At 42.2% G+C, this 24,821-nt stretch overlaps 3 protein-coding genes across 4 annotated transcripts in view; 1 reads left to right on the forward strand and 2 right to left on the reverse strand.

Moving 5' to 3' along the window:
- Positions 1–3,498: 3,498 nt before the first annotated feature.
- POLR2F (RNA polymerase II, I and III subunit F) lies at positions 3,499–10,359 on the reverse strand. The gene is made up of 5 exons (XM_020787736.3): positions 10,188–10,359; positions 7,190–7,259; positions 6,019–6,149; positions 5,416–5,487; positions 3,499–3,681 (listed from the first exon to the last, which is right to left on the reverse strand). The coding sequence occupies exons 1-5, from the start codon at positions 10,205–10,207 to the stop codon at positions 3,591–3,593; spliced, it is 384 nt and encodes a 127-aa protein (XP_020643395.1). The 5' UTR covers positions 10,208–10,359; the 3' UTR covers positions 3,499–3,590.
- C5H22orf23 (chromosome 5 C22orf23 homolog) lies at positions 10,311–22,856 on the forward strand. Its single transcript, XM_078376165.1, has 7 exons — positions 10,311–10,441; positions 12,025–12,139; positions 17,098–17,160; positions 17,875–18,060; positions 18,989–19,120; positions 20,960–21,060; positions 21,330–22,856. The coding sequence occupies exons 2-7, from the start codon at positions 12,034–12,036 to the stop codon at positions 21,450–21,452; spliced, it is 711 nt and encodes a 236-aa protein (XP_078232291.1). The 5' UTR covers positions 10,311–10,441; positions 12,025–12,033; the 3' UTR covers positions 21,453–22,856.
- The window catches only part of MICALL1 (MICAL like 1), a 39,864-nt gene continuing 37,891 nt past the window's right edge, over positions 22,849–24,821 (reverse strand). For both annotated transcript variants that reach the window (XM_078376163.1, XM_020787732.3), the window contains exon 16: positions 22,849–24,689. In XM_078376163.1, the coding sequence (XP_078232289.1) occupies positions 24,568–24,689 (122 nt within the window). In that variant the 3' untranslated portion in view covers positions 22,849–24,567. The remainder of the gene's footprint in view (positions 24,690–24,821) is intronic.

Here is a 24,821-nt window from a genome sequence, read left to right on the forward strand (position 1 = left end):
TTGACAAGACTCTCTTTTTGCTACAGCAGGCTAATGCAACGATTCCTCCAGAAGACATTCCCTGAATACCTAGATAAAATCAAAAGTATAGACTACAAGGCATGACTATAGGGTTAAATGAAACTGAAGACATGTTTTCGGATAATCCAGGTTAGAGAAAACAAACTATCAGTGGAAATATCCATTGTTAACATGTTGAGAGTTATAGCTATGAAGAGAATAATACATCTTGCTTTTGCAGAAGATTTGGGTAAGTGCAGCTGATATCTGGATTAGCAGAATGCACAACACATGGCCAAAACAGGAGGTTGCCGTGGCTGAAAGATGCCCAGAATCATGGCTAAGGCACAAAAACCAAGCTGGGCAAAGGGATCCTTCCAGCCCGGTTCCAAGTGCTCCCCATGAGGAAGGCTGGTTAAGGAAGAGCGGCATGCTTTCTTAGTCACTGTCTGGCAGAGGTCAGTGCCAACAACTTTGTTTCTGTCTTCATAGCAAAAGCAGGATCCGGCGCCCACCAGCTTCTATGTTGCACACAAAAAGGATGCATATTCCCTTTGCAGTCTGATGGGAGCTACCCTGAAATCTTTTGCTATCCCTTTAATTGTATCTGATATACATGCAAGTCTTGATCACTGGGAGGGGAGGGGAGGGGGGAATGTTAAAACAAAGAAGCTTTTTTTTAGTGGACCAAGAAAACGACTCCTGCGCTCCATTGCGGATGCCAAAATGGTCACACAAAGGCACATTTCATTACTGAAATTTCATCACGCCAACGTGATTAAACGCCAGGGGGAGCGGGGAGGGCAAGGAGGGTTGTAAACGATTACTCTGCAGATTAACCTTTTATTGCCATGGGTGCTATGAACATACAACACATGTCTTGTAGTTTTAGAGCCCACGCTTGCTGACAGCTGGTGATCATATCCCTTTAAAAGCTATTTCACAAAATTGCCTCTAAAACCCTTTCTTTTTTAAAAAAATATAATAATACACACATCACAGCTCCTATCTCTGCATTCCATTTATACATAGGAAAATGGTACTGATGCAGGAATGGGAACCCTGTGGGCCTAAAACTGCATGTGATCCTCTGCTTAATTTCAAAAACATGCCAAAAATGATCAGTTTAGAGACCTCAAGAGTGATTTGTGCTTCATTGGGTGCCTGGTGGGTAGAAGGAAAGAGAATTTGCAGGCGAGGGATTATGAGAAAGAAAGAGAAGAGGCAGAAAGAAAGATGGGAAGGGGTGGCCCATTTATTAATAGCTTCAGCAATTCCCACCACTAGGATGCAGATCCTTACAACTGGTTATTTGCCATCAAGTCATTTCTAACCCTGTCTTTTATATGGTAATCCTATGAATTAAAGGCCAAGCCGAAATGTGTTGAGCTTTTATTTTGGAATAAAATGCATACTAGAGTTTTTAGAACTGGAACTAGTCTCCCCTCGCCTACAGATACTGGTTGTTCCAACTGATTCTTGGATGAAGATTATTTTCTGGATGTCCATCCCAATTAGAGTTCTGAGTGCTATCCTGATAGCTAAATTCATAGCCCTGAAAGAAATCTGGACCTAGAGTTCAGCAAGAAGGTGAACCGGTTAAGATTTCTTGGCCTCAAATTAGGAGTAACAAATTAGAGATAAAATAGCTCCAGACATGTTTGTTTCACCTTGCTTCTTGTGTTCCAATACTTATATACACATGAAATTCTCAAAACATTTGGACTATGCTGTTAACAGGATATTAGGACAAGTCAGCTTCAGTATAAAATGCACAAATTTTAGGAGAAGCATTACTTGGGTCCTCTACACAGATTCCTGGATGTTGTTGTGTGTTGTATAAAGACTAAGCTATTTAAGCTAAATTCCAACCAGACATTGGTTTTGGGTGGAGTATTACCTGTCCTTAAGTTGTTTTTCTCTGAAAGATCAGCTGCCCAGTCTGATGGTACTCCTTGATGCCCTTATCTAGGTGTTTTCTACCAACTTCAGCAAGCAAATCCTCTGCAATTCGTCATCTCTGACCAGGGCTTTGCTGCTGCTACTCTCTTTCACAGGAATAAGCCTATAGCAAGTTCAAGGTGCCGGCATTGACATTTTATGACATTATCAGCTTGCATCTAGCATACTTTGGGTAATGTGCCCACTTCATTGCAAACTGAAAATTCTCTGGATGCTGGTTGTTTTCATGTGCTTTTTTCTTCTCCAATCATGACACCCTCTTTGGGATTTTTTGCCTAGGAATCTGTATTTGTGCCTTAATTAGTACTGTTTTAGGCCAGCTCTTAAGGTATTGTGCTTTTCAATGCTTTCATAGCCTATCAGTGACTGCTACTTAAAATTTGCTGTGCATCATTTAAGTGTTAAAATGTGTTACCTCTGTTTTAGTACCCCATCCCACATAACTCATCAATAAACATATTGCATTTTTAAAGGCATGCATGTTCAGTCAATTAAAAAGTGAAATTCAGTGTTTCAAACAATCCAAAATCTCATTCACAAAAAAACAACTAAGACCTGTAAATCTGATAGCCTTTATAGTACTGTGAGATTTTTGTTTCTTCTGTGATAGAGTAACATAGCTGTTTCTCTGAAAACATCCAAATAGTTTTCTCTTTGTTTAATCAAGAGAAAACACTCTTTGCTTTTGCCTGTTATCCCTTGCATGCCCCCAACTATATACGAGATTCACTCTGAGGAAGTTTAACAACTTATTTTCTTGTTATTTCAGGAATGCATGTGGCACTTTGCTGTGAGAAGACTAGATGTATCTCCCATGCTACAACTGGGGTGATAATGAGACGGTGGGAAAGAGGTGCACTGATACCTACCATAAAACATAGATTATGTTTATACATGTTAGGCAGACCCTCACTGGGCACAGACTCATCAAGGCAACTATGCTTCCTGCTGCAGAACTGCCACTGTAAGAGGATCCTGTTGATTGATAAGAAGCCAGGGTAGGAGCAGGAAACAATGGGAGATTTGATGAGAGTTGCTCTGTGATACTCCTGAGAAGCTCACAGAGCCAGTCCTGATCAGAGGGGAAATTGGGGGTTTCCAAGGCAACTTGCTCCCAGGCACAAAGGCATGTCTGTTTGCTAGCAGGCAAAAGAAATGTCTCCTCTACTACAGAGCCCTGGAAAAGGGTGTAGGTCGCGGGGTGTCTCTCAATTGCCTTAGAGGGCATCTGGAAGCCTGGCAGCTGCAGGATCACTTTAAAATCACTTAGGTATAACATGATGGTCAGAGACAAGTGCAGAGGAAATGCCCCCCAACCCATCCCCAGTTCACAGAAGTAATGTTTCCAAGGCAGCAGGAGACTCGTTTTGCTTTGCAAAGCCAACAATAGACTAAAGTTCTGGATATTCAAGAAAGAAAGAAAAAATGTAGGCCAAATAGCAAGCACAACACTTTCCTAAAAATGAAGGGGAAAAGAGATGCTTATGGTCTATCTGCAAAATTAAGCTGCTACTTTTTGAGCAACCAACACAGTAATTATAGTGTGAATTTAATATTTATTTACACAAAAATAAAAAAATAAAAGTATCTACAGTGAAGCTGAAGTTGAGTCACAGGAAGGAAGCAGATCAATCTGTGATAATCAGTTCATCAACACCCCAGTCTTCATAGCTTCCATCTGGCAAGTATCTGCGGATAATTATGGGAATCTTCCGAGCTCTGTAGGAAAGAAAGAGGTACAATAAGGAAAAGGGCACTTTGGTCACACCATGGATGCTCTCACACAGCTGCACTTTGATATAATAATATCACAATCACAGATTGACAGAATAATGGAGTTGAAAGGGTTCTATAAAGCCATCAAGTCTGACCCCCTGAACAATTACAAAGAAATTTCACACATGATGCTTTCCATTCCTCCAAATGTTAGCTCTGCATTTAGCAGTGCTGAACTGAGACCAAGGAATCTTCAAATGAACAGGTACAGAAACAATTTAAAAAGATTACTGGAGTGATATAAATGTTCTCCACAAATGGCCCACTTGTGCAGCAGAGGTTAAACCATTCCTATACTTTACCTGACAAAGAAATTACCCCACCTCTTTGTTGAATACAATAGCTATTAGAAGCTTTTGAAAAGTGAACAATTCAGAACTGAAAGGAAAGAAACTCAAATCCCAATTAATCTAAATAAAACTTTTTAGGTCAACAATGTATTTAACCAGCTTGGAATTTGTCCAGGACATCAGGCTTATAATCTTGCAGCACATGAAAAGCAGAAATGTAGAAATCTCTTAAAATCACAACTTATTACAATGACCTGAAGTGAAATCTAGAACAACATCTTTGGTGGCAATCCCTTGACATGACCTCCTGTGGGAGGCATCAGTGGAACAGTCACAGCTTCCAACTGAACACCAAACCAATTTAGATAATTTAACCTTTGGATTATATAAACTTGCTTCCATGAAGTTATGGAAGCGACTGTTTCATTAAATGAAAAAAGAGGGAAATTTCAAGTTAATTTTACAGAGAAGACTTAGCTACAAATTGAATGAGTGTGTTAAAAAAAAACTTGTACAAGTGTGAAAATCAAGGGCAACTGACTTGAGTTCAGTGCTTCTTTTCATTGATGCTTCTGCTTTAATGTGTGAAATGGAATTTGTTAACCTCATTCACGCTACACTCAGTACAACTCAGTTCCACTTTTTTTCAGAGGCTTCTACATAAGGTATGAATTGGTGCAATGACTTTCTAGACAATGACAGTTCTAAAGCATTAAAAAAAAATCCAAAGATGCACTGATTTTCTAATTAAACTTCAAATATTGGTCAGCTGATAGCTACAGGGCAGCTGAACTAGGAAGGAGAAATGGGAAAATTTTCTTGTTCATTTCCGCAGAAAGGGTCAAGACTCTTTCATAATAAATTAATTCTATAAAACCTGACATGTGATATTTATAAGAAACAATTGCTTGATCAAGATAACATTGACTGCATCTGCATCTCCTACTACACAATTTTCCCCCAAGTTGATTTAAGAACAATTTTATGTGAACTTTCTTTTGGGGAGGTGCTAGGAGAAGCATTACTTGGGTGTTCTATACATATGCAGAGTCAGCTCATTGGTAGTGGTGAGTGCACTAGCTTTAGCTCCCGGTACATGCCTTTTATGTGCTCCCTGATTTGAAGGCATATGTCTGGAATAGAGAATCTTTTCTATTACAACGGGTTCTAAATCATATGAGAATCTGCACAAGTAGAAAAGGCTTCCTGTTGTAGAAGTTAGGTAGTGATAGGAAGGAAGAGCAAGTGAACCATCTTCCTGTCTTTGCCCACTCCCTCTCTTGCATGTTCATTCTAAACATAAGTACAATGTGTAAATAAGACTAGCGAGAGTAGCATTCAAGAGCAAATCAAACACATGTGGACAGTTTTATTCACTCTAACTTACTTGAGTTCTTTCATTGCAATCAGCAATGGGTCTGTCTCTCCTTCCAGTTCTACCATCACTGGGGCACACATGCTAAATAGGGGGGAAATGATTCTACAATCAATACAGATATAGGATAAACTGCAGTCCTTTCTTCAAATATTGAACAGAAAATCTAAAAGTACGGCACTGTAATAATCATTTCTCTTCACTTCAAAATGCCTAATCTTCAACACAGAAAGATGACTAGAGAAAGCATCATCAGAATGCTGTAGGGTGGCTCCAAGAATAAAGTAGTACAAGAGGAACTGTGTATTCAGTGCATTATTCTAAACATTTTCTTTTCCTCTTGTCCACAGCAAAGAAGCTATATGTTCAGAAAAGTATGACACCATTTCCCACATACTCCTTTGCATGAAAACACTAGTTCCTTTCTGCTCCCTGAAAGTCCTAAGGAACGCTTAAACCTACATTTGGGTTGGAGACCCTAAATATTCTAAGGTAATGGGGAGGATAAGACTGGACCTGGGTGTTGCCCTCAGTTGAAAGCAGATTGAAATACAGGAACATCACTGGCTCATATCCTCTATTAGTGCTTAATATATGGACTACAAATATCCTTACGCTATCTGAAGGGCACGGGTACCAAGAACTCTCGCTCGCTCATATTTGGTCATGTAAGGAGTAGTGATCCGCTTCTGGTTTGCCTGCTGGCGCTCTCCAGATGGCAGGATTTCCACATTTTCCTGACCCTCCTGCAGATTAATATAAAGAAAGAGATCCACTTTTACAAAGTTAAACATACAGACAAGTCATTACAATTACTTAAGAATTAAGGTACAGTGGGGTCTTGACTTGAGAACTTAATCCATATTGGAAGGCGGTTCTCAAGTCAAAAAGTTCTCAGGTCAAATCTGCATTTCCCATAGGAATGCATTGAAAACCATTTGATCCGTATCTGCTCTTTTCCGTCCATAGAAACTAATGGGAAGCTGCTATTCTGCCTTCGACCACTAGAGGGGGATATTTTGTTTCTTTTTTTCTTAGGTCAAGAAAGGTTCAGGGAAGGCAGGGAAAATACAGTCCAGGCAGTACAGGAGCAGGCAGTCTGAAGACTCCCAATCCACTCTCTAAACGCTGGGAGGAGTGAGGAAGCAGACAGGCACCCTTTTCACTGGCCAACAGTTAACTGAAAGTTCAAATTTTGCACTTTCCCTGCCTCCCACGTGGGTTTTTTCAGTTCTTAACTCAAATCTAAGTATGTAAGTCAAGTCAATATTTTCCTATGAGAGTGGTTCTTAAGTCAAAATGTTCTTAACTCAAGCCGTTCTTAAGTCAAGACCCCACTGTAACATTTATAGAGAATTTAAATTATCAATATTAAGTAAAGGTATTAACATGATAAATGATTAAATAAAGATATTTATCTGATTAATACATAAGGCTGCCAATTTTTACTACATGTAAATAGGTAATAAGCCCAAGAACTGTTTTCCTCTTAACAGACTAGGGTCTAATGGTTGTTGGGTCTAATTAGAAAGTAGTTAGGAAACAGACTAGGGTCTGTTTCCTAACTACTTTCTAATTATCAGCACATAAATTTATGAAGGGATTGGCACTGGAACCATATAGGTTCATGGTACAGGTAGACATTTATTTCCTATTCTCTGCCTCCACCTTTTGTCCTGACACCAAACATATGTATCTTGAAAACACATATGCTCATGAACCACTTCAGGTAAGCACTGTAATTTTTTTTACAGCAGTTTGAACTTCACAGGTTAAAGTCACTTACCTCCTCTGCATTTTCGAGATCGTCCAGCCCCTCATCTTCCTCTACATCATCAAAATCATCTCCATCAAAACTGGTGGGAAAAATATATTAAAGCCTTAAGCATAGTTCCAGAGTTAAAATCTAGCCTACATTAAATCACTCTCTTGCTTGTTTTCACTAAATATCCCCCTACCCCGCCAAATCTTAGGGAACTGGAACTCTAACACATGCATTTAGTTCAAACTTCTGAACCCACAAGATTATTGATATGAAACCAGCATCAGAAGATGATCATAAACCTCCAGGGCAAACTCAAAACCTTCTTGGGAACAGACAATTTAAAACTGGTGTGATAGTACTCCTACTTATATATTTTTGCCTTTCACTTCACAGTTCTTTCCATTTTTCCTCCAGAAAAGTATCCAAATTTTTTCAAAAATCTTATTTACTTTCAATGTCACCTCCACTCCATTTTTAGGAATTGATGAAACTGACAATTACCTCCTTATGCCCCTTCTCAAGCAAAAACAGAAAGCATCATCATAATAAATAAGAGGTAGATTGTTGCACTGATGAAATAATGAACTTTCTGGCAGAAAGATGTGGTGATGATCGTAGGTTTAGTGGGCTTTAAAAGGTAAAGGTAAAGGTTCCCCTTGATAATTTTTGTCCAGTCGTGTTCGACTCTAGGGGGCGGTGCTCATCCCCGTTTCCAAGCCATAGAGCCAGCGTTTGTCCAAAGACAATCTTCCGTGGTCACATGGCCAGTGCGACTTAGACACGGAACGCTGTTACCTTCCCACCGAGGTGGTCCCTATTGATCTACTGGCATTTGCATGCTTTCGAACCACTAGGTTGGCGGGAGCTGGAACAAAGCGACGGGAGCTCACTCCGTCGCGTGGATTCGATCTTATGACTGCTGGTCTTCTGACCCTGCAGCACAGGCTTCTGCGGTTTAGCCCACAGCGCCACCACGTCCCTTTAGTGGGCTTTATAGGATGATTAATCAAATGTATATGTGAAGATCAGAAGAGCAGTGTGCCGTCCTCCGAGTCACAGAACACAGAGACTGAAAGCGGATTGGTGGAGGGAATATTGATAGAGATAGATCAAGAAGAGGTGGTACAACAAGTGCCAGCCGAAGTGTGCTTGGTAGATGAACGAGGGGAGGAGCTAGATCTAATAGTATGGGAGGAGATAAAAGAGGGGGAAAGCACGCATGTTTTCAGGCTGGTAACTGATGGTGAACTAGGGAAGACCATAAGTCGCGGGGTACAGACTGAACCCATGCGGGACTTCGGAGAGGCGTCCGGAATCGAGAAGGACTTTCCTAACTTACAGTTAGGAGGGGGATTATTGCCGGATCCGACCTTAACCGGCGCAAAGGGACGTGAGTTCAACACTTTAGCATGGACAGTGGTCGTGTACCCTCGAAACCAGCCTGGGGGACGGAGGGTGATCCGTCCTGGTTCCTCTTTTCAATAGAAACCGCCCGAGGGGGACTGGGCTCATCACCCATGCTGTGGGACGGTGTGCGTGGTGCGGAGTGCCCCCCTGAGACCTATGACAGACCGGGAACGCTTTGGTCCGGCTCCCTTTTGAAGGAAGGTAGAGGGAATGTTGGAGAAAGAATTAAGAAATACCACGTTTTGCCTGAGATGTTTATTAGATCCGTTTGACACTGTTGAACTTCATGCTGTTAAGAATAAAGAGACTAATGTTGAAAAGTTAGAGCAGCCTCCGGCTCTTTTCCCCGCCTTTACAACGATTGCGCCCCCCGGCTGAAGAACTTCGTTACAGTATGTCAACATCCATTAACCACGCCATCTAAATGCTGGGCCCAGAGTATGCCACTAAATGCCCCAGTTAAAGAGTATGCCATTAAATACCAGTTAAAGATATTTATCTGATTAATATATAAGGCTGCCAAGAGTAAACAGTTATTGCTTTCACACCCTATAAGCACTATAAAAATGTGATCTCTATAGCCACTGGGGAAAAGATGACTTAGACATGCCTTTGGTCTCAGGTAAGAGAAATCTTCATGCTTACATGTGAGTGAGACGAGGAAAGTGTTCTGTTGCAATTACTCAGTGGCATGCAAGCAGGAGGATCTTCTTGTGATTCAAGGCTTGTCTTAGCTTAGGATCTGAATCCAAATCTTTCTTGTTAGTGGGGTGCAGCTGTTCAAGTATGGAACAATTCAGGACAGAGCAAGTAATGTATTTTTGGCCATAATGCAAATTACATAAAACATTCTGTAGTAATTAGACTAAGAAAAACTGCACAAAAATGTACTTGATTTCTAGATCTCTTCATCAGTCAGGATCACTAGCTGATCTTGGGCCAGCAGGTACTCTCTCTCTCTCTCTCTCTCTCCCCAACCTACCAGACAGGATTGTTTTGAATATACAATGGGGACAGGCACCACATACAATGTCCTGAATTCATTAATGAAAGGGCAAAACGGTATTAATTAGGGATGAACAATAATCCCAACACATATTATTTATTTATTCTGTCTCTCCTCTAGAGCAGTGATTCCCAATCTTGGGCCCCCAGATGTTCTTGGACTACGACTCCCAGAAATCCTGGCCAGCATAGCTACGGTGAAGGCTTCTGGGAGTTTTAGTCCAAAAACATCTGGATTATCCAAGGTTGGGGACCACCGCTCTAACGAGCTCTAGGCAGCATGGATGGCTCTCCTCCTCCCCACTTTACCCTCGCAACAACCCGGTGATGTAGGTCCGGCTGAGCATGTGTGGCTGGCCAAAGATTCCCCCCGCCCCGTACTTCTCACTCTCAGGCAATGATCTGAAGCCGGCCTCCCGAGTCCTACCCCAGTGCTCTAACCACTGCACCCTCCCGGCTGTTTGGTTCAGAAACGCGTGGTTCCCAATCCTGGAGAGACCTCCCCCCACCCCCACCCCGCAACGTCTCCTCCAACCAGCACCGACCACCCCCGCCAAACGCTCGGTCCCCTCAGAGCACCGCTCGCCTCGTGGGCGCGTGAGCTTACTTGTCCTCGTTGTCCGACATCTTGCGGCGCCTTTTCCCGGCTCGGCGCGCGGCTCTCGCGATTCCACCTCCGACAAGCTCCGAGGGGGCCCCGCCACGAGCGCGAAAGGGCCAAGAACGGCCACCACGCCGAAGACGAACTCCCCGACGTTCTGACGCAGCCGAGGCTACGCGCTAGGATTTCCGGAGTCAGAGGGCACTTTACCGGAAGTGGCTCCGAGAGGGGGTTGTCATGGTGACGAGGGCCGCCAGTTCGGGTAAGAGAGAGCAGTACTGTACGGAGTTCTTCCCCTGGAAACACCTCCGGCACCTTACTCTGTAGTCAGGGTGGGAACAGGGATAAGTAAGAAGGAAGGGCAGAAGTGGGAAGGAAATGAAACGGAACATCTCATTGCTTTGTTTTCATGTCACATTTCTGCCTGCAAGATATCACACACAGCTCCAGCATCCAGATAGATTCGTGGTTAATGTGGCATGAAGGGTTCTCGTTTTCTTAAGGTCTTTCCCACTCCTTCTGATGAAGTTTTATTTTACAGTACTCTATACAACAAATAGCTCAGCTAATGCAATAATATAGAGAAGTTGGCTTTTGGGTTTTGTAGAATCATACAAAGGAAAAATAAAATGGTCCATCTGATCCTTCTCCAGAACGCAAGGATCACCTGCCCCATAACGGTAGGCTAAATGCCCTACAAATAGGTTCATGTCACGAAACTGGCGGGAGCACAGTACTGTAGGTCTTGTTGGACCAAGACAGTAAGCCAATTCACAGACGGACGGAGGGAGGGAATTCCACCCTCACGTCATCACCTGCCTATCTTTGGCTCAGTTGCTGCAGTCCTATGTGACATTAAGCCCATCTGATGGATTTATATTTGAATGGATTACATGTATTTATAACAGAAGCAAACCTACTAAGTTAGTATCTAAAATAACAGCATTAAAAAAAGTTCAAAGAGCAGCACAAAACAGTAGGTGCTGCTTTTGGTAATTTGTGTGACATGCTCAGAACACCTACCCAACCAAAGCAAACCGATGCTGGAAGTAGATCTTGTAGCCCTTTTAAAAGACAGCTAAAGATTAGCAGCTTTGCATGCCTGGGTGTTATAAAAATCTTGCTTCTAGTATGGAGGTTAACATTAACAGTATATAAAACAGAACTTGATCTGAGAAAGACTGTTGCCAGTGAGGAAAATGGGAAATATAGGAATGGGAAATATAGGAAAATGTAGGTACTGGTGCATAAGACTAGAAAGAAAATAAAGAAGGTTAAAGCCAGCAACTGAATAGGGCCAAGAAGCCCATGAATGCAGCCAACACAGAAACACATACACACATCAAATTGTACCAAATGTATGGCAATGATACCTTAAATGCAAACAAACCACCTTTCTGAAGTATGTTTAGGTAGGATGCACTTTCTCTTTTTTTAAGTGTGACGTCACAAAGAGAACAACTCTTTATGTTTATTTATTTTCATTGGCAAACTTTTATATTCAGTAATGCAATTATTAGAGAGGAAGGAGACACTGGCTGAAATCCTGTTGGTGCAGCTCCATGCACAAGGCTAATGGTGTCATCTGCTGCAGGATTTCATTGCTAATTAAAAGTTTCTGATTCCACCCACCCCTATCCCAAGGCTCCCTAGAAAGCATTTCCAGCCTAGAAGATCTTTGAATCCACTGCCACCAGTTCAGGGAACATTTAATTAGCAATAAAAGGTTATGATATCAACAGCCTTGCACATGTAGCTGTACCAGCAGGATTTCAGTCACTATGTCTTTTTAAATTGTAGTGCTTATAGCTGTGTAAGATTTTTCTCCACTTTTTATTTTTCAGGTGCCACAATGGCTTCCCGAGAGAAGACCACACCTGCTGTGGCAAGAGACACTGGATTTTGGCATGTGCCCATTGTGACTGAGTACAGCAAAGAAACACAAGAGCTGTTAAAAGGTAACCAGAGGGCTAACCAGAGGTTAGAACAAGTATGGGCGCTTGCAACCCTTGTTTATTAGCTATGTATCCTACCTTGCTGTCTCAGATTATGTAAACTTCTAACTGAATGCATTCCCCTATGTATAGGTCCTCAGCCTCTTTCCAATGTGTGTGCAAATAATTTTGTTCAACAATCAGGATGTACAGAGATAACAATTCAGAAGAAGGGCAGGTACACATTCACCTTTCACATTCTGCAGCTCATCTGGGATCAGTTACTTCCCTTTCATTACCTGTTTGTGCCACAGGCAGCTGTAAGCTCAAATTCATCCCACTCGATATAGTCACAGGAATATAGGAACCTTCCTTATTCTAAGACAGACCATTAATTCATTTAACCTACACTGACTGGCAGCAGCTCTCTTTATTTTTGGAAGGGAGTCTGTTCCAGTCTACTGGGATACTGTATGCAAGAGATTGAAAGCATTGTCCTCTACCTAAGCTACAACTCTGTCTTGAGCGATGGGCTGTCTACCCAGTGGGAGTTACGTTGTACTTGTGCAAAAAAAGAGACTTGCTTTTTGGACATTTCTGTTCTGTTGGCCTATTGTATTTCTAGTTTACCACCTATTATCCAAGGCCAGACGTCAGAGGCCTGTTCAACAAAAATGCATTAGTGTATGACATTTAGCCTGACTGAAAGTGGCATAGTGTTTGTCAATCCACTGTTTGCCATTTAAATTCTGCATCTGTTCTTTCCATCCAATTCTGGGGGAGCTGTTTTGGTCTAAACTAGTATCTGTTATCAGTAATGGAATGAAGAAGGGTGGACAAACTGAAGCTTAATCCAGACAAGACAGAGGTGCTCCTGCTCAGTTGAAAGACAGATCAGGAAGCAGGGATTCAGTCTGTCCTGAATTGGGTGACACTTCTCCTGAAAACTTAGGTGTGCATTCTGGATTCAGGTCTGAACTAGGATGCCCAGGTTTCAGCAATGGCCAGGAATGCATTTGCACAGTTAAAACTAATGTAGCAGCTATGTCCTATCCTTGAGAAGTCTAATATGGCCACTTTGACACTAGTCTTGTGTATATCCTGTTTAGATTACTGCAGTGCATTGTATATGGGTCTGCCTTTGGAAGCTCTTTGGAAACTTCATTGGCTCTAAGATGCTGCAGCTAGACTCCTAACTGCAGTTGGTTACCAGAAGAATAGAAATTCCTTGTTATAATAGCCTCATTGCCCCAGTTTATTTCTGCGCACAGTTCAAAGTTTTATATTGGTTTTGTATTAAAACATCTTGAGTCCAAGCTATCTGATGGACTGGGCCTCCCTCAAATAGCTGCCCCTTAAGACCATTGGGGGAGGCCTATTTCTTGGTCCCGCTGCCCTTATAGATGTGGATGTGAGAGAGGGCCATTTTGGTGGCTGCTCTCAGGTTGTGGAACTCCCTTGCTTGGGAGACTAGGTTGGCCTGCTCATTGGTCTTTTCTTTGTAGGCAGGCTTTTAATAAGTAAATTGCTACTAAGGAAGTGGTTCTAATGGGAGAGTTGTCTTTTTTTCTTTTTATTACTTAAAATGGTGCATTTTAAAATAAGCTTTTAGTGCCATTGTTTAATACATCTGCCAAAACTGTTCTACCTGTCTGTTCTTGGTATGTTGTTTTTCTGCTGTTTTATTTATTTCTTTGTTCTTACCTTTTTATTTTTTGTTTATTATTTATTTTTATTGTATAATGTATATTTATTTATTTATTTATTTATTTTATTTGTTTGTTAACCACCAGGGGTAGTGCTTTGCACTAATGAAGAGGTATAAAACTGAATAAATAAATACATTAAAATTAAATACATTATACATTGCTTTAAAGGGATTTTATTTAGAACATTTTACTTATTAATGCACTTAATTGTTTTTAATACTGTAGTTTACTGTATGTGAAGGAGTAGGACCCAGTGTGCCGTCCCCAGAAGAAGAAGGCCCGAAAGACGCGAGTGCCTGTACGGAAGGGATACTGGTAGAAATAGAGTGTGAGGAGGAGCTGCAGAGGAAACCCACTGAAGTGTGCTTGGTGGATGAGGGCGGAGCGGAGATGGACTTGATCATGTGGGAGGAGGTGAAAGGAGAGGGAGAAATTGCGCGGGAGTTTAGTTGGTTGGGGGAAGGAGAGCTGGGCAGATGTATGACCAGAGGGGTGCAGACGGATTGGCTGAAAGACGCTAAGAGCCTAGCGGACGGGACCCCTGGTTTCCAAAACCTACCGGGAGGAGGAGGACTGCTGCCGGAGTCTCCTTCAACTAGCGGTCGTGGTAGGACTTATGAGCCCTTGGAATGGAGGGTCTCGGTCTTCCCGGTGGGCTACCATGGTGGGGGACGGAGAGTTATCCGCCCGGGCCCCGAGTTCCAACAGAAACCCCCGGAGGGGGATTGGGCCCGCCACCCCTGCTGTGGGACCATATGCGCCGTCCGGAGTGCACCTTTAAGACCTTTGACGGACCGCGAGCGGTTTGGCCCAGCCCCTTGGTAGATGAAGAGACAGGTCCGCCAGTTGTTAGACCTAAGAAGTATACGCTGTTAACCGATGAAGTTTTGAAGGATCCGTTCGATCCGGTGGAGTTAAGTGTACACACGAATAAAGTTGTTATTTCTCAAGACTCGAACTCGCCTCCGCGTCTGTTTCCCACCTTTACAACCCAACCCCCCCCGGCTAAAGACGAACCTTGTCACACTGTATCTGAACAGTTTTTAAATTTTGTGGTAAGCTGGGAGAAAGGCATGGTATAAATTAAACAAATAAATACATAAATAATTGTAACAGTGGATGCAGGTGAACGGACTGAGACTGAATCCGAATAAGATGGAGGTCCTTTGGGTGGGTGCCCCAGACATCAGTAGTCTGGGAAACTCCTTTGGGGGGGGTGACTCTTACCACCAAGAGTGAGGTTCACAGCTTGGGTGTACATCTGGACCCGGCACTCACCATGGAGACCCAGGTGTCGTCAGTGGTCCATTCCGTACATTTCTACCTTCAGCAGATTGCTCATCTGCGTCCCTATCTTGATGTGGGGGCGCTCGCCACTCTGGTCCACAAGCTTGTAATCTCAAGATTAGACTACTGTAATGTGCTTTATGTGGGACTGCCTTTGAGATTGACGCAGAAATTTCAGATGGTACAAAATGCAGCGGCCAGACTTCTAACTGGGGTGAAAATGTATCAACATATTTCCCCCACACTGGCCACCTTGCATTGGTTGCCCATTCGTTTCCGTGTTGAGTTCAAAGTTCTTACGATTACATATAAAGCCGTAAACGTTTTAGGACCTTGATATCTGGCAGAGCGCCTTCTCCCACCCAGTTCTGCCAGAATCACTCATTTCAGCCAGGACGGGCGGCTGAGGGGCCTAACGCCGAGGGTGGTCCGGAAGGAAAGAACAAGGAACCGGGCCTTCTTGGCAGTGGCCCCTCGCCTCTGGAACAACTTGCCCGTGGAGATCCGCCTGGCTGGGTGTCTTTAGAAGTAAACTTAAGACTTGGTTATTTGGGCAGGCTTTCCTTCCTGCTGTATCTTAAATTCACATTTTAACATCTTGGATTTATTGCATGTTTATTGGTTTTATTGGTTTTACTGTTTTTAAATTTGTAATGCCACCCAGAGTAGACCTTTGGTCTACATGGGCGGGGTATAAATCTAATAAAATAAAAAATAAATAAATAAACAAGGTGCAATCTGGAATTATGATCACTTATGCAAATAAAAGTCCTCTCTTGAATCTCTTCTTCTTGCAACTTGTGCCAAGGTCTTGCTTACACTATGTTCTGATATGCCCCAAACAATGTTTGGTATACAGTACTAGCACTACCTGCCCTAGATGTACTATGTGCTATCTATTTCAATTTGCTTTCCATGATTTTTGCAGAAAAGTTGGCAGGTCTTTGGGTTTCGGTCTCAAGTCCGAGTCTGAGTCTTTGGTACCAAGTCCCGAGTCCCTATTAAAAACAAGCTTTTTTCACCAGAAAAGAGAGAGAGGGAGTCATGAGTTGTGTCAGAGTCATTGACCCTCTCCCTCAAGTTGAGTTCAAGTCAAGTCGACTTAAGTCCAACTTGAGTCCCCATCCCTTTTTTGCTCCATTTCTTCAACAGCTGCCACTAAAGTGGTTGGGCAAACTGTTTTTTTTTAAATGGTACTGCAACATTGTAATTGTTTTTCCTTTAATGATCTTTCTGGAGAATACTTTCTGAATTGAAAACATTTAGTGCAGTACAATCACACTTTTGAAGATTAAAATAGTTATTTAGGATTCTAACTGTTTATGAAAAATATCCTGTAGCTCAGACTTCTGTGCTATGAGGCCCTCCAAATATGTTACAAAATACTCACCATCCCAAGCAAGGAATCACATTCCAGCAGATTTAGAGGCAAGGAGGAGGATTGGAGAAGGTCGCTATATAGTTTAAAAACTTCGGCAATGTCTTCAAAGGTCTGTGGGGAAATTCTGGGGAGTATGCACGTGTGTCTAGGTATTTCATCTTCTTAGGTAAAGGTTCCCCTTGACATTTAGTCGACTCGTGTCCAACTCTAGAGCGCGGTGCTCATCCCTGTCTCCAAGCCATATAACCAGACAGTTTCCATGGTCACATGGCCAGCGCAACTAGACATGGAACACCGTAACCTTCCCACCATGGTGGTACTTATTTATCTACTGTACTCACATTTTTACATGCTTTCGAACTGCTAGGTTAGCAGGAGCTGGGACAAGAGGCAGGAGCTCACTCCGTCACATGGATTTGATCTTACGACTGCTGGTCTTCTGACCTTGCAGCACAGAGGCTTCTGCAGTTTAACCCGCAGTGCCACCACATCCCTTTTCATCTTCTTAGACAGCTGTTATTTGTGTGAAATTTCCTTCTACAAATGGGCTGTTGCCTTTGGAGTGCTTGGATCAAAAGGTTTTTAATTTTTCTTCTGCATTTCAGTGATGATGCAAGAATCCAGACTTACTAATTTCCAGCGACGTCATCTCATAAACTACATGAAACGTAAGTTATCTCTGCATGCAACCTTTCCTTCACATTTAGCTCCAAAGCTGCTGGTTGTTAAAAAGTGGCTGATTCCTAAATTTGGTGCATTCACAGTCACATGTACCATCCCTGACTAAAGGGGAAAAAACCATTCCCTCAGAAAGGAAACTTACAGGCTCAAGAGGTCAAACAGATCATAAGTGGAAATAAGTCATGGATTATGGCTACTGAAGAGATCTGGTTTTATCCAGCTCTCGCTCTCTGAGTCTTAATGAAGGCCCTGTTATAGTTCTGGCCGTTCCAGAGTAGATTTGTCAACATATGGTATAAAAGTAAGTATGAGCAGTTTTTAACAAAAGCTGGGAATCGGATGTTCCTGAATCCATGTCGGATGTGATATACAATGCTCCACCATACTAGAATACTGGATACTTTTTCTATAACTAACTTCTGCTTCTGTTAAATTGTTGCTGTGTTAGCACTTTATTTTATAATTGGATTTAATTGTTTTTAGCCACGTAGGGTGGTGTGCAGGTGCTAGAAGGACAGGATCCAAGTTTCTTGGTAAAATAAAATAAAAATCTACATGTTACTTAGGCATTTGGTTTGCAGCCATGCTCCTACTTGGTTTTAAGACCAAGTATAAGAGCTTTTCCAGGATTGTATCCTTTAGTCCTCCTAATAATAGGTTACAATGGCCTTTTCTCTCACTCTTTCTCTTTCCTTCCTTAGGAGGTGACTCCCTGCCTATCCACTGCAACCCAACTTCCAGCAGGGAACCACAGCTTTCAAAGCCTGTCTCGCCATCAAAGGTCTTTCTGTCCATCAATCCATATGGTAGACCTCACCTTCGGCCTGCTGAGACCTGCCGGGCAGGTGATGCATATACCCGGGAGAAATTCAGGCCCCAAGCTACCCGTAAGTCAGTAGATGATGGCAAATGATAAAGCTGGTTGAAAAAGATGAAGAGACACACATTTTCAGTAATCTTTACAACAGGGTGCTATTGTGTATTTGTGTGAGTGCATTGAAAATGAAAGATAAGACAGAGGGCCTTCTCTGTGGTGGTTTCTATCTCTGGTATGATGTCTTCATCTCAGCAGATTGGTGCCCTATGGAGTTATCATTTGGGTCCAAGATAAGATATATTTCCCAAACATTATTAAAGTGTGATGTTGGTTTGAGGTTAATCCACTTTGCATTTTATGCCCATGCATTGTTCTGGTTACAATGCAGTTTCATTTTATTAGTGTCATTTTTTGTTTTTGTTTTTCTTGCCATCCTGCTATATTAGGATGAAAGATGGATTAAGAACAACAAAGAAAAAAAGAATAAACAAGGGTCTTCCCTAAGCTAATGGCTGAGGCATGATTTGGATATTTCCTAGTTCTGGCTTTCAGCTGTTAGACACTGCGCTAGATTTTAGATTGTCTTTGCAATCATATACAGTATGAAGCTCCTGTTCCTAACAGGAGCAGAAGTTTTAGACCACATCTAAAAATTTTATGTGTTAAATGTTCACCTCTCTTCTCTGAAAAGCTAAAGCTACAACCATCACACAAACCTGAACCTGTAAGTAAGCCTCTTTGGACACTGTGGGACTTATTTTCAAGTGAACATACACACAATGGTGCTGTATATGTTACCTTGCTCTTTTACTGTTGCTTTTTGTGCTCAGCAAATCTCATTATAGTCAACTTGGCTCACACAGATATAGCTAACTTATGTTTGAACCTTTAGCCAGCAAATTTGCCACACTGAGTATGTGTGGACTTTATTCCATATGGATTTATGAATAAGATTTTGATAGAAAACTCTATAGCATCCATATTTTTGGCATTTGTAGGAGACTTGGAGAAAGAGAAGGAAAGACTCCAAAACATCTTAGCAACAGGAAAGGATAAAGTAGAGAAAAAGCTTCAGAAGAAGCCAGTCAAGATGGAAGAGGAGGTACCAGAACTAGACCGGTTTGAAGAACGTATGTAAAAGGAATTTTTTGTAGAGAGCAGAGCTGGGCAATTTCTAAAGGGCTGAAGGTCATTTCCTCTCCTCTGGAAGGTTACATATCTTCTCCAACCTCTCAGCCCCTCATAAAACCCTAAAAATGTGGCCCCCAAATGCAAATTGTACCACAGAAGCCATGGGAGGAGCACAATTTATATTATACACGCCATTTTACACCCACTTAGAGCCTATGTTGGATCTTAAAAGGGATTATTTTAAGAAATAAAAAGTGATTGGCCAAAGTCACAGTGGGTTTAAATAAAGAGTTTTAAAGCTCTTAAACACCTGGAGGAGTGTAATCAGGTATATTGTATAAATTGCTCTCCACATATCTGTGGAGATCAATTTGGATTTTGGGAGTTTATTTTTAAAATTTAAGAGGTTGAGGGAGTCTGGAGAGTTTTGGAGGCTCCATGTATCCAGAAGCTGTACTTTGCTTGCTGTGATACAGGGTTTAGGGCAGTGAAAGGGAAGTAGCTCTTCTAGCTTGGAGATGAGCAGTAGTGTTCAGAGGAAAGCGGTAGCTGTTCCTATTGGGTTCAGGGGGATCCCTGAGAGAGAGGATTTGTCCTTATTTTGTCCTGCTCTGTATTTTCAGATTCTGAGTGCTGATGTCAAATAAATATGCCATGTTTCCCCAAAAATAAGACAGGGTCTTGTATTAATTTTTGCTCCAAAAAAAGCAGTAGGGCTTATTTTCAGAGGATGTTTTAATTTTTTCATGTAAAATAATCTATGTTTATTTAAGTACAGTCATGCAATCTTCTTCTGGTTGCTGCACAATGGTGGAAGGTGGGCTTTCACTTAACTAGTGCTTATTTTCAGGGTAGGTCTTATTTTCAGGGAAACAGGGTAAGTGGCCATACAAGTCACTATTAAGATTTAGTTGCATTGGTCATGGAATGATTTATTGTTTCTGAAGTAAATATTGTAACAGAACCATAGCCCTCACCCCACTATCTGGAACAGGCAATAGAAAGCAACTTGCACTACGTAAAACATTGCTTCACCCAAAGCTGCATTATGGCAGCCTGAAGCAAGATGACTGCACTTTGAAGATGGGCGCAGTGGGAAGCGCCTAAGTCAGATCCTTGCCAGAAAACATATAGAATACGGATATGATCTTCAATAAGCTGGGCCCAACTATATGAGCAGAGAAGGTGGTTATTGTTGGTGGCAAAACTGCCAGAGTGTAAACATACAGTACATGGAGACTGTTATCTTTCCTGTGCAAGTGGAGTGCATACTTTAGATTTCTGGTGGATATTTATGGGTCTCTGGAATGCACTCCATATATGTGAGAGGGGAAAAATGTGAGCAGGTAAAAGCTATTTATACACAACTCATAAAGATCCTTTTGTCAGCACAGAAGTGAGTTTCCCATTCTGGATGGCAACAGCGCTCTTGTACTGTTTTGCGTCCTGTCTCCAAAGTACTGTACCTTCTCTGAACCTGGAGGGCCTCATCAGTGTGGCTAATGTCTATCAATGTGACATTCATTCATGGTTCCTCCATAAATTTGCCTAATCCTGTTTTTGATGCTGTTGATCTTAATATGGCAAGTTCATTCCATGATCTAATTATCTGTGAGATATTTCCTTTTCATAAACGTGAAGAAGCCCTACCCAGTCATTAACCCTGGTTTCTTTCCAGGAGAATGATAGTCATTTCTAAGTTTAAATAGAATACAAGCAACTAATAGAATATGTCTAAGAATTGGAAAATGAATGATTTATAGAGTGCAGGAAGTACTGATGTGTTCCAGCCCTCGGGCTCTTTATTCCACATTGCTTTCTTTTTGTTCAACATCTAGTGGTGAATGAAATCCAAGACCGACAAAAATTTCTGGCAGAGATGGAAGCTCTGGGACAGGACAAGTTATACCAAGGGATCATCCTTACTGAAGTATCACAGGTAACTGACTTCTTCTGGTCTAGTAATTCTGATATCCACCCGGTTATTGTTAGACAGTTAGACAATCAAGCACAACATACTTTGAGAAGACGGGGAGAGTTTTGGCAAATTTGTACATGTGTGCATGCCTGAACCTAGGAAACAGGGATTGAGGTGAAGACTCTAAAACAAAAATCTTGGGGGCAGCGGAAATAAACCTTCAACTCTCTGGTTACACATTATGACAAAATTACTTGTAGACTTCTCACACCTTCCCCTGCTTTTTCTAGAAACTACGTGAGATGGAGATAATCGATAAGCAGAGGAGTGCAGAACTGAGAGAGGCAATGGCTGCTTCCTTCAAAATAGGCAACAGACCTGATCCTTCAAGCACAGGTGAAGACAACCAGTAGTCTTTTGCAAGGCTTGTGGCATCATTTCCTTCTGCTGCCATAGGCCTTCCCATTAGAGAGCAGTTAGAATAGCAGTGGTGTAGTTTTAGCCCTTGTAGTGCAGAGATGGACAATTTTTCAAGCCCAGCTGGAAGGCTGGCACAGCTGCTTGCATGCACACAGTCTCCCCCTTCCACATCTTTCCTGGGCGCACACAATCTCTCCAGTTTCCTATTTTGCTGTGTTCCTCTTGATTAACAAATACAGTAATTTCTGAGCAAGTGAACAATATTCTAGGTGCAGCGGAGTGGGTCCTGATTTCAGAGGAGGCACAGAGAGAAGCTGCAGATTGTAGAGTGCTGCTTTAGTGGCCAAAAGCTATGGATGCATTTCAATGCGGGTTTTTCTGCATAAACATTAGGAATACTCTATTCATAGCAGTTAGCAGAAGGAGGTCTTTTCATGATGTGGATAGAAACAGTCATTTGATTGCTCTTTGGCAATAAGGGCAGAGGGTGTGTTTTGTTTTCAAGTAGACCAGCAAGGAATGGAAGAAGCTCAGCGTACCTGCCTCTGAAACATAACAGCACACATTGTTTTCTGCCATTTTTACTTTTATTTATTAAAATACAAATGGCCAAGCAAGGATTCAGGATGAGGATTTCTGGATAGGCCTTTTTAGGGTTCAAACAATTTTCAGCTAGCCTTTGGCAGAAGTTAATATTGCTATGTCTCATTTATAATCTTTTGCATACTTGCTCATGGCTGCTACTTCAAAACTAGCAAGAGGGGAGAGAATCAGAGCACTATATCAAAACGTGGGCCTTGTTTTACATTCTGTGACTATCTCAATGAGACTAGGGGCATAGAAGAACAGGTTGAAGCCAACCTAAATACGATGGGGAAGCCATGTTTTTCTTTCTTATGTCTGCATTGATTACATCTAAACTAGAGAGGCTTAATTTTTATAACAGTAAGTGAATGGGTTGGGGAGCTGACTCATTCAGTGCTTTAACTCACTGTACTCAATTGCTTAAATCCTTTTTTCAACACTCCAGTTCACTGTTAGTATCAAATATGAGGCTGGGAGAAAGGTGACTGAGTGTCAAAAGATAAAGTGGCTAAGGATATCTAGTTCCTCTCATGTGCAGGGGTGTTTCAGTGAAAAAGGAAAGCTCCTGGTCTACTTTAGATGCAGCCAAGGCAATCAGACATATGGTCAAGGCTAGTTTAGCTGTCAACCATCCTGCTTAAGTAGTTGGGCCGGGGGGGGGGGGGAAGCAAAGTGCATCTTTGAGGCTTCATGATCTTTTGTTTTCCATTCCTTGGAAATATATTTATGCAGCACTGATCTTGTTCCCTTTCGGCTGGAATAAGCAGAGTCAAAACACAGTAAATAAATATTGCAACAGATGCTCGATACAATTTCTTTATTTGATTTCTTTGTTCCCTGCATGTCAGTGAAGAATGTAGTTAATACAGTGTAATTATGTCCACCACAGTCTGGTGGAGATTTCTGATGGGAGTGTATAGGATGGCATTTTAGACCCGTGGCTTGTTTTGCTTTACAGAGGAGAATGTTGTGCTTTGGGATCAAATCCAAGGGTGACTTCGCTGTGCGGGAGTCAGATGATGGCTGGCATTCATTTGCAGGGGTCAAGAACATGGCCCCAACCACAGTTGGCAACACTCATGAATTTAAATCCCCTTGTGGAATGGTTCAGGCTGGGTGTTGCAGCCCAGGTCCAGCCAAAAATTCATCATATTTGGATAAGGCAGCACTGCAGTTTGCTCTGGGCTGGTAGTCTGCTCTGCTAACAAGAACTCAAGACTAACAGCTGACTAACCAACACCTACAATACTATCAGTGTTTAACTCAGACCAAACAAACATTTCAATAAATAGATCCTCGACGCAGAGAAGGCAGAAAGGAAGGAGGAAAGAGACATCTCCCTCTTAACACGCACACGCACACACACACACCACACAAATAAAAACAAAGCTGGAAGAGCGGGCTGAAATTTCACTAACAAAATGGTAGAAAGAGCTGTCTTGAAAATTTTATAAAAATATATACAGACCAAGCTGAGGGAGGAGGGCAGGAAGCAGCCGAGATCCCTCCCAAATGGGCTAGTGGCGGCACTGGTGAGCAAGGCCAAAACGAAGTCTTGCTGGCATTGAGGACAGCTTCATATTTCCCTCTGCCTAAGAGCAGAAAGGGAAAGTCTCAACCTGTCCCAGTCCCATGAGGAGCACCATGGATGAAATTAGCAGCAGCAGCAACCTTGAGGGTTATAAAAGACTTATTAAGTGTCCTGTTCAGACCTGGACAAATGATCACCTCTTTGCTTCGTTTTGCAAAACTTCCTCTTTGCTTCATTCAGAGTTTTCCTAAGACCCAAGGACTTACAGCACATCTTTGGTGATAGAGAAGGCTTCAAGAAATAGGGCATTAGTTAGTTTTTGTTGCTGATTCTGTTGGCCCTTGTGACAAAAAAAATCTGAGAGCTCACCAGTTTAACTGTTATAAACCAACAACAAAATAAATAATCCTGCTCTGAAAACACTGGGTTTTTTCAAATAATTTTTTGGACAAGTAGGCAAAAAAGAGATTTGTAGCAGGGGAGGAGAGCCACTCCTTCCCCCTAGACCACTGTGGAAGGTCTCCTCCTTCCTCAGAGGACAGGGGTATGAGGCACATGTGACTATCACAGTTTAGAAAAAGGAGACAATTAGTGCAAGTTTTTCACAGACAATCAAATCTGGGACTGCTCAGAACACTGAATAAGAGTACACACACAACGGAGGAAGTCTAAAAATGTCTTACTCCCCCACCCTCATCCACCCTCAAGCTAAAAGGGACACAAGCAGCTTCCTTCTCCAAGTCTGTTCCTCCTCAATGTCCAGTGCTAAGTGGAGCTGCTATACCTCCCATCTTCTCTAAGCATAAGAGATATGCTGCTGGAAATGGCTGCATTTCTCTTGGGAAAAGCTAGCTTTGGTATATGGTGAGGCACAGCTTCTAAAAACCAGGGGCAGGAGGCACAAAGTCCTGTTTGCCAGGCTCCCAGCCAAATGGAAGACTGAAGCAGCCAGAAGGCATAGCAGTCCTGCCTGCTTTTGGCTGCCACCTGCTTTAGCTTTTCTCCTTGGGCGACTTGCTCTTTGACTCATGTTTGTTCCCAAGCAGCTTCAACATTTTCATGGGCTTGAATTTCCCTTTCTTCCTGCTCTCGGCATCAGCTTCTCTGTGAAACTCTGGAAAGAGAAAATGAGATGCACTATAAATCCTTTCTGTGGAATGCAAGCTGGGGCGCAGCAAGGAAAGGGGGAGACATGGGACACTCACATCAGAAGATCGCCACTTTGGGAAGATTGATCTACACACAC

This window comes from Pogona vitticeps, chromosome 5, assembly GCF_051106095.1.
Source record: "Pogona vitticeps strain Pit_001003342236 chromosome 5, PviZW2.1, whole genome shotgun sequence".
NCBI lineage: Eukaryota > Metazoa > Chordata > Lepidosauria > Squamata > Agamidae > Pogona > Pogona vitticeps.

What these genes read in the sequence shown, in the direction of transcription:
- C5H22orf23 (XM_078376165.1), top strand. Translation starts at nt 12,034, where the DNA reads ATGGCTTCCCGAGAGAAGACCACACCTGCTGTGGCAAGAGACACTGGA. An exon ending in ATTCAGGCCCCAAGCTACCC is followed by an intron (nt 18,061 to 18,988) that starts GTAAGTCAGTAG and finishes TGGCATTTGTAG; the next exon opens with GAGACTTGGAGAAAGAGAAG. An exon ending in TCCTTACTGAAGTATCACAG is followed by an intron (nt 21,061 to 21,329) that starts GTAACTGACTTC and finishes TGCTTTTTCTAG; the next exon opens with AAACTACGTGAGATGGAGAT.
- POLR2F (XM_020787736.3), bottom strand. Translation starts at nt 10,207, where the DNA reads ATGTCGGACAACGAGGACAA. An exon ending in ACCCGTGCCCTTCAGATAGC is followed by an intron (nt 5,488 to 6,018) that starts GTAAGGATATTT and finishes CCCCCTATTTAG; the next exon opens with CATGTGTGCCCCAGTGATGG. An exon ending in ATTGCAATGAAAGAACTCAA is followed by an intron (nt 3,682 to 5,415) that starts GTAAGTTAGAGT and finishes TCTTTCCTACAG; the next exon opens with AGCTCGGAAGATTCCCATAA.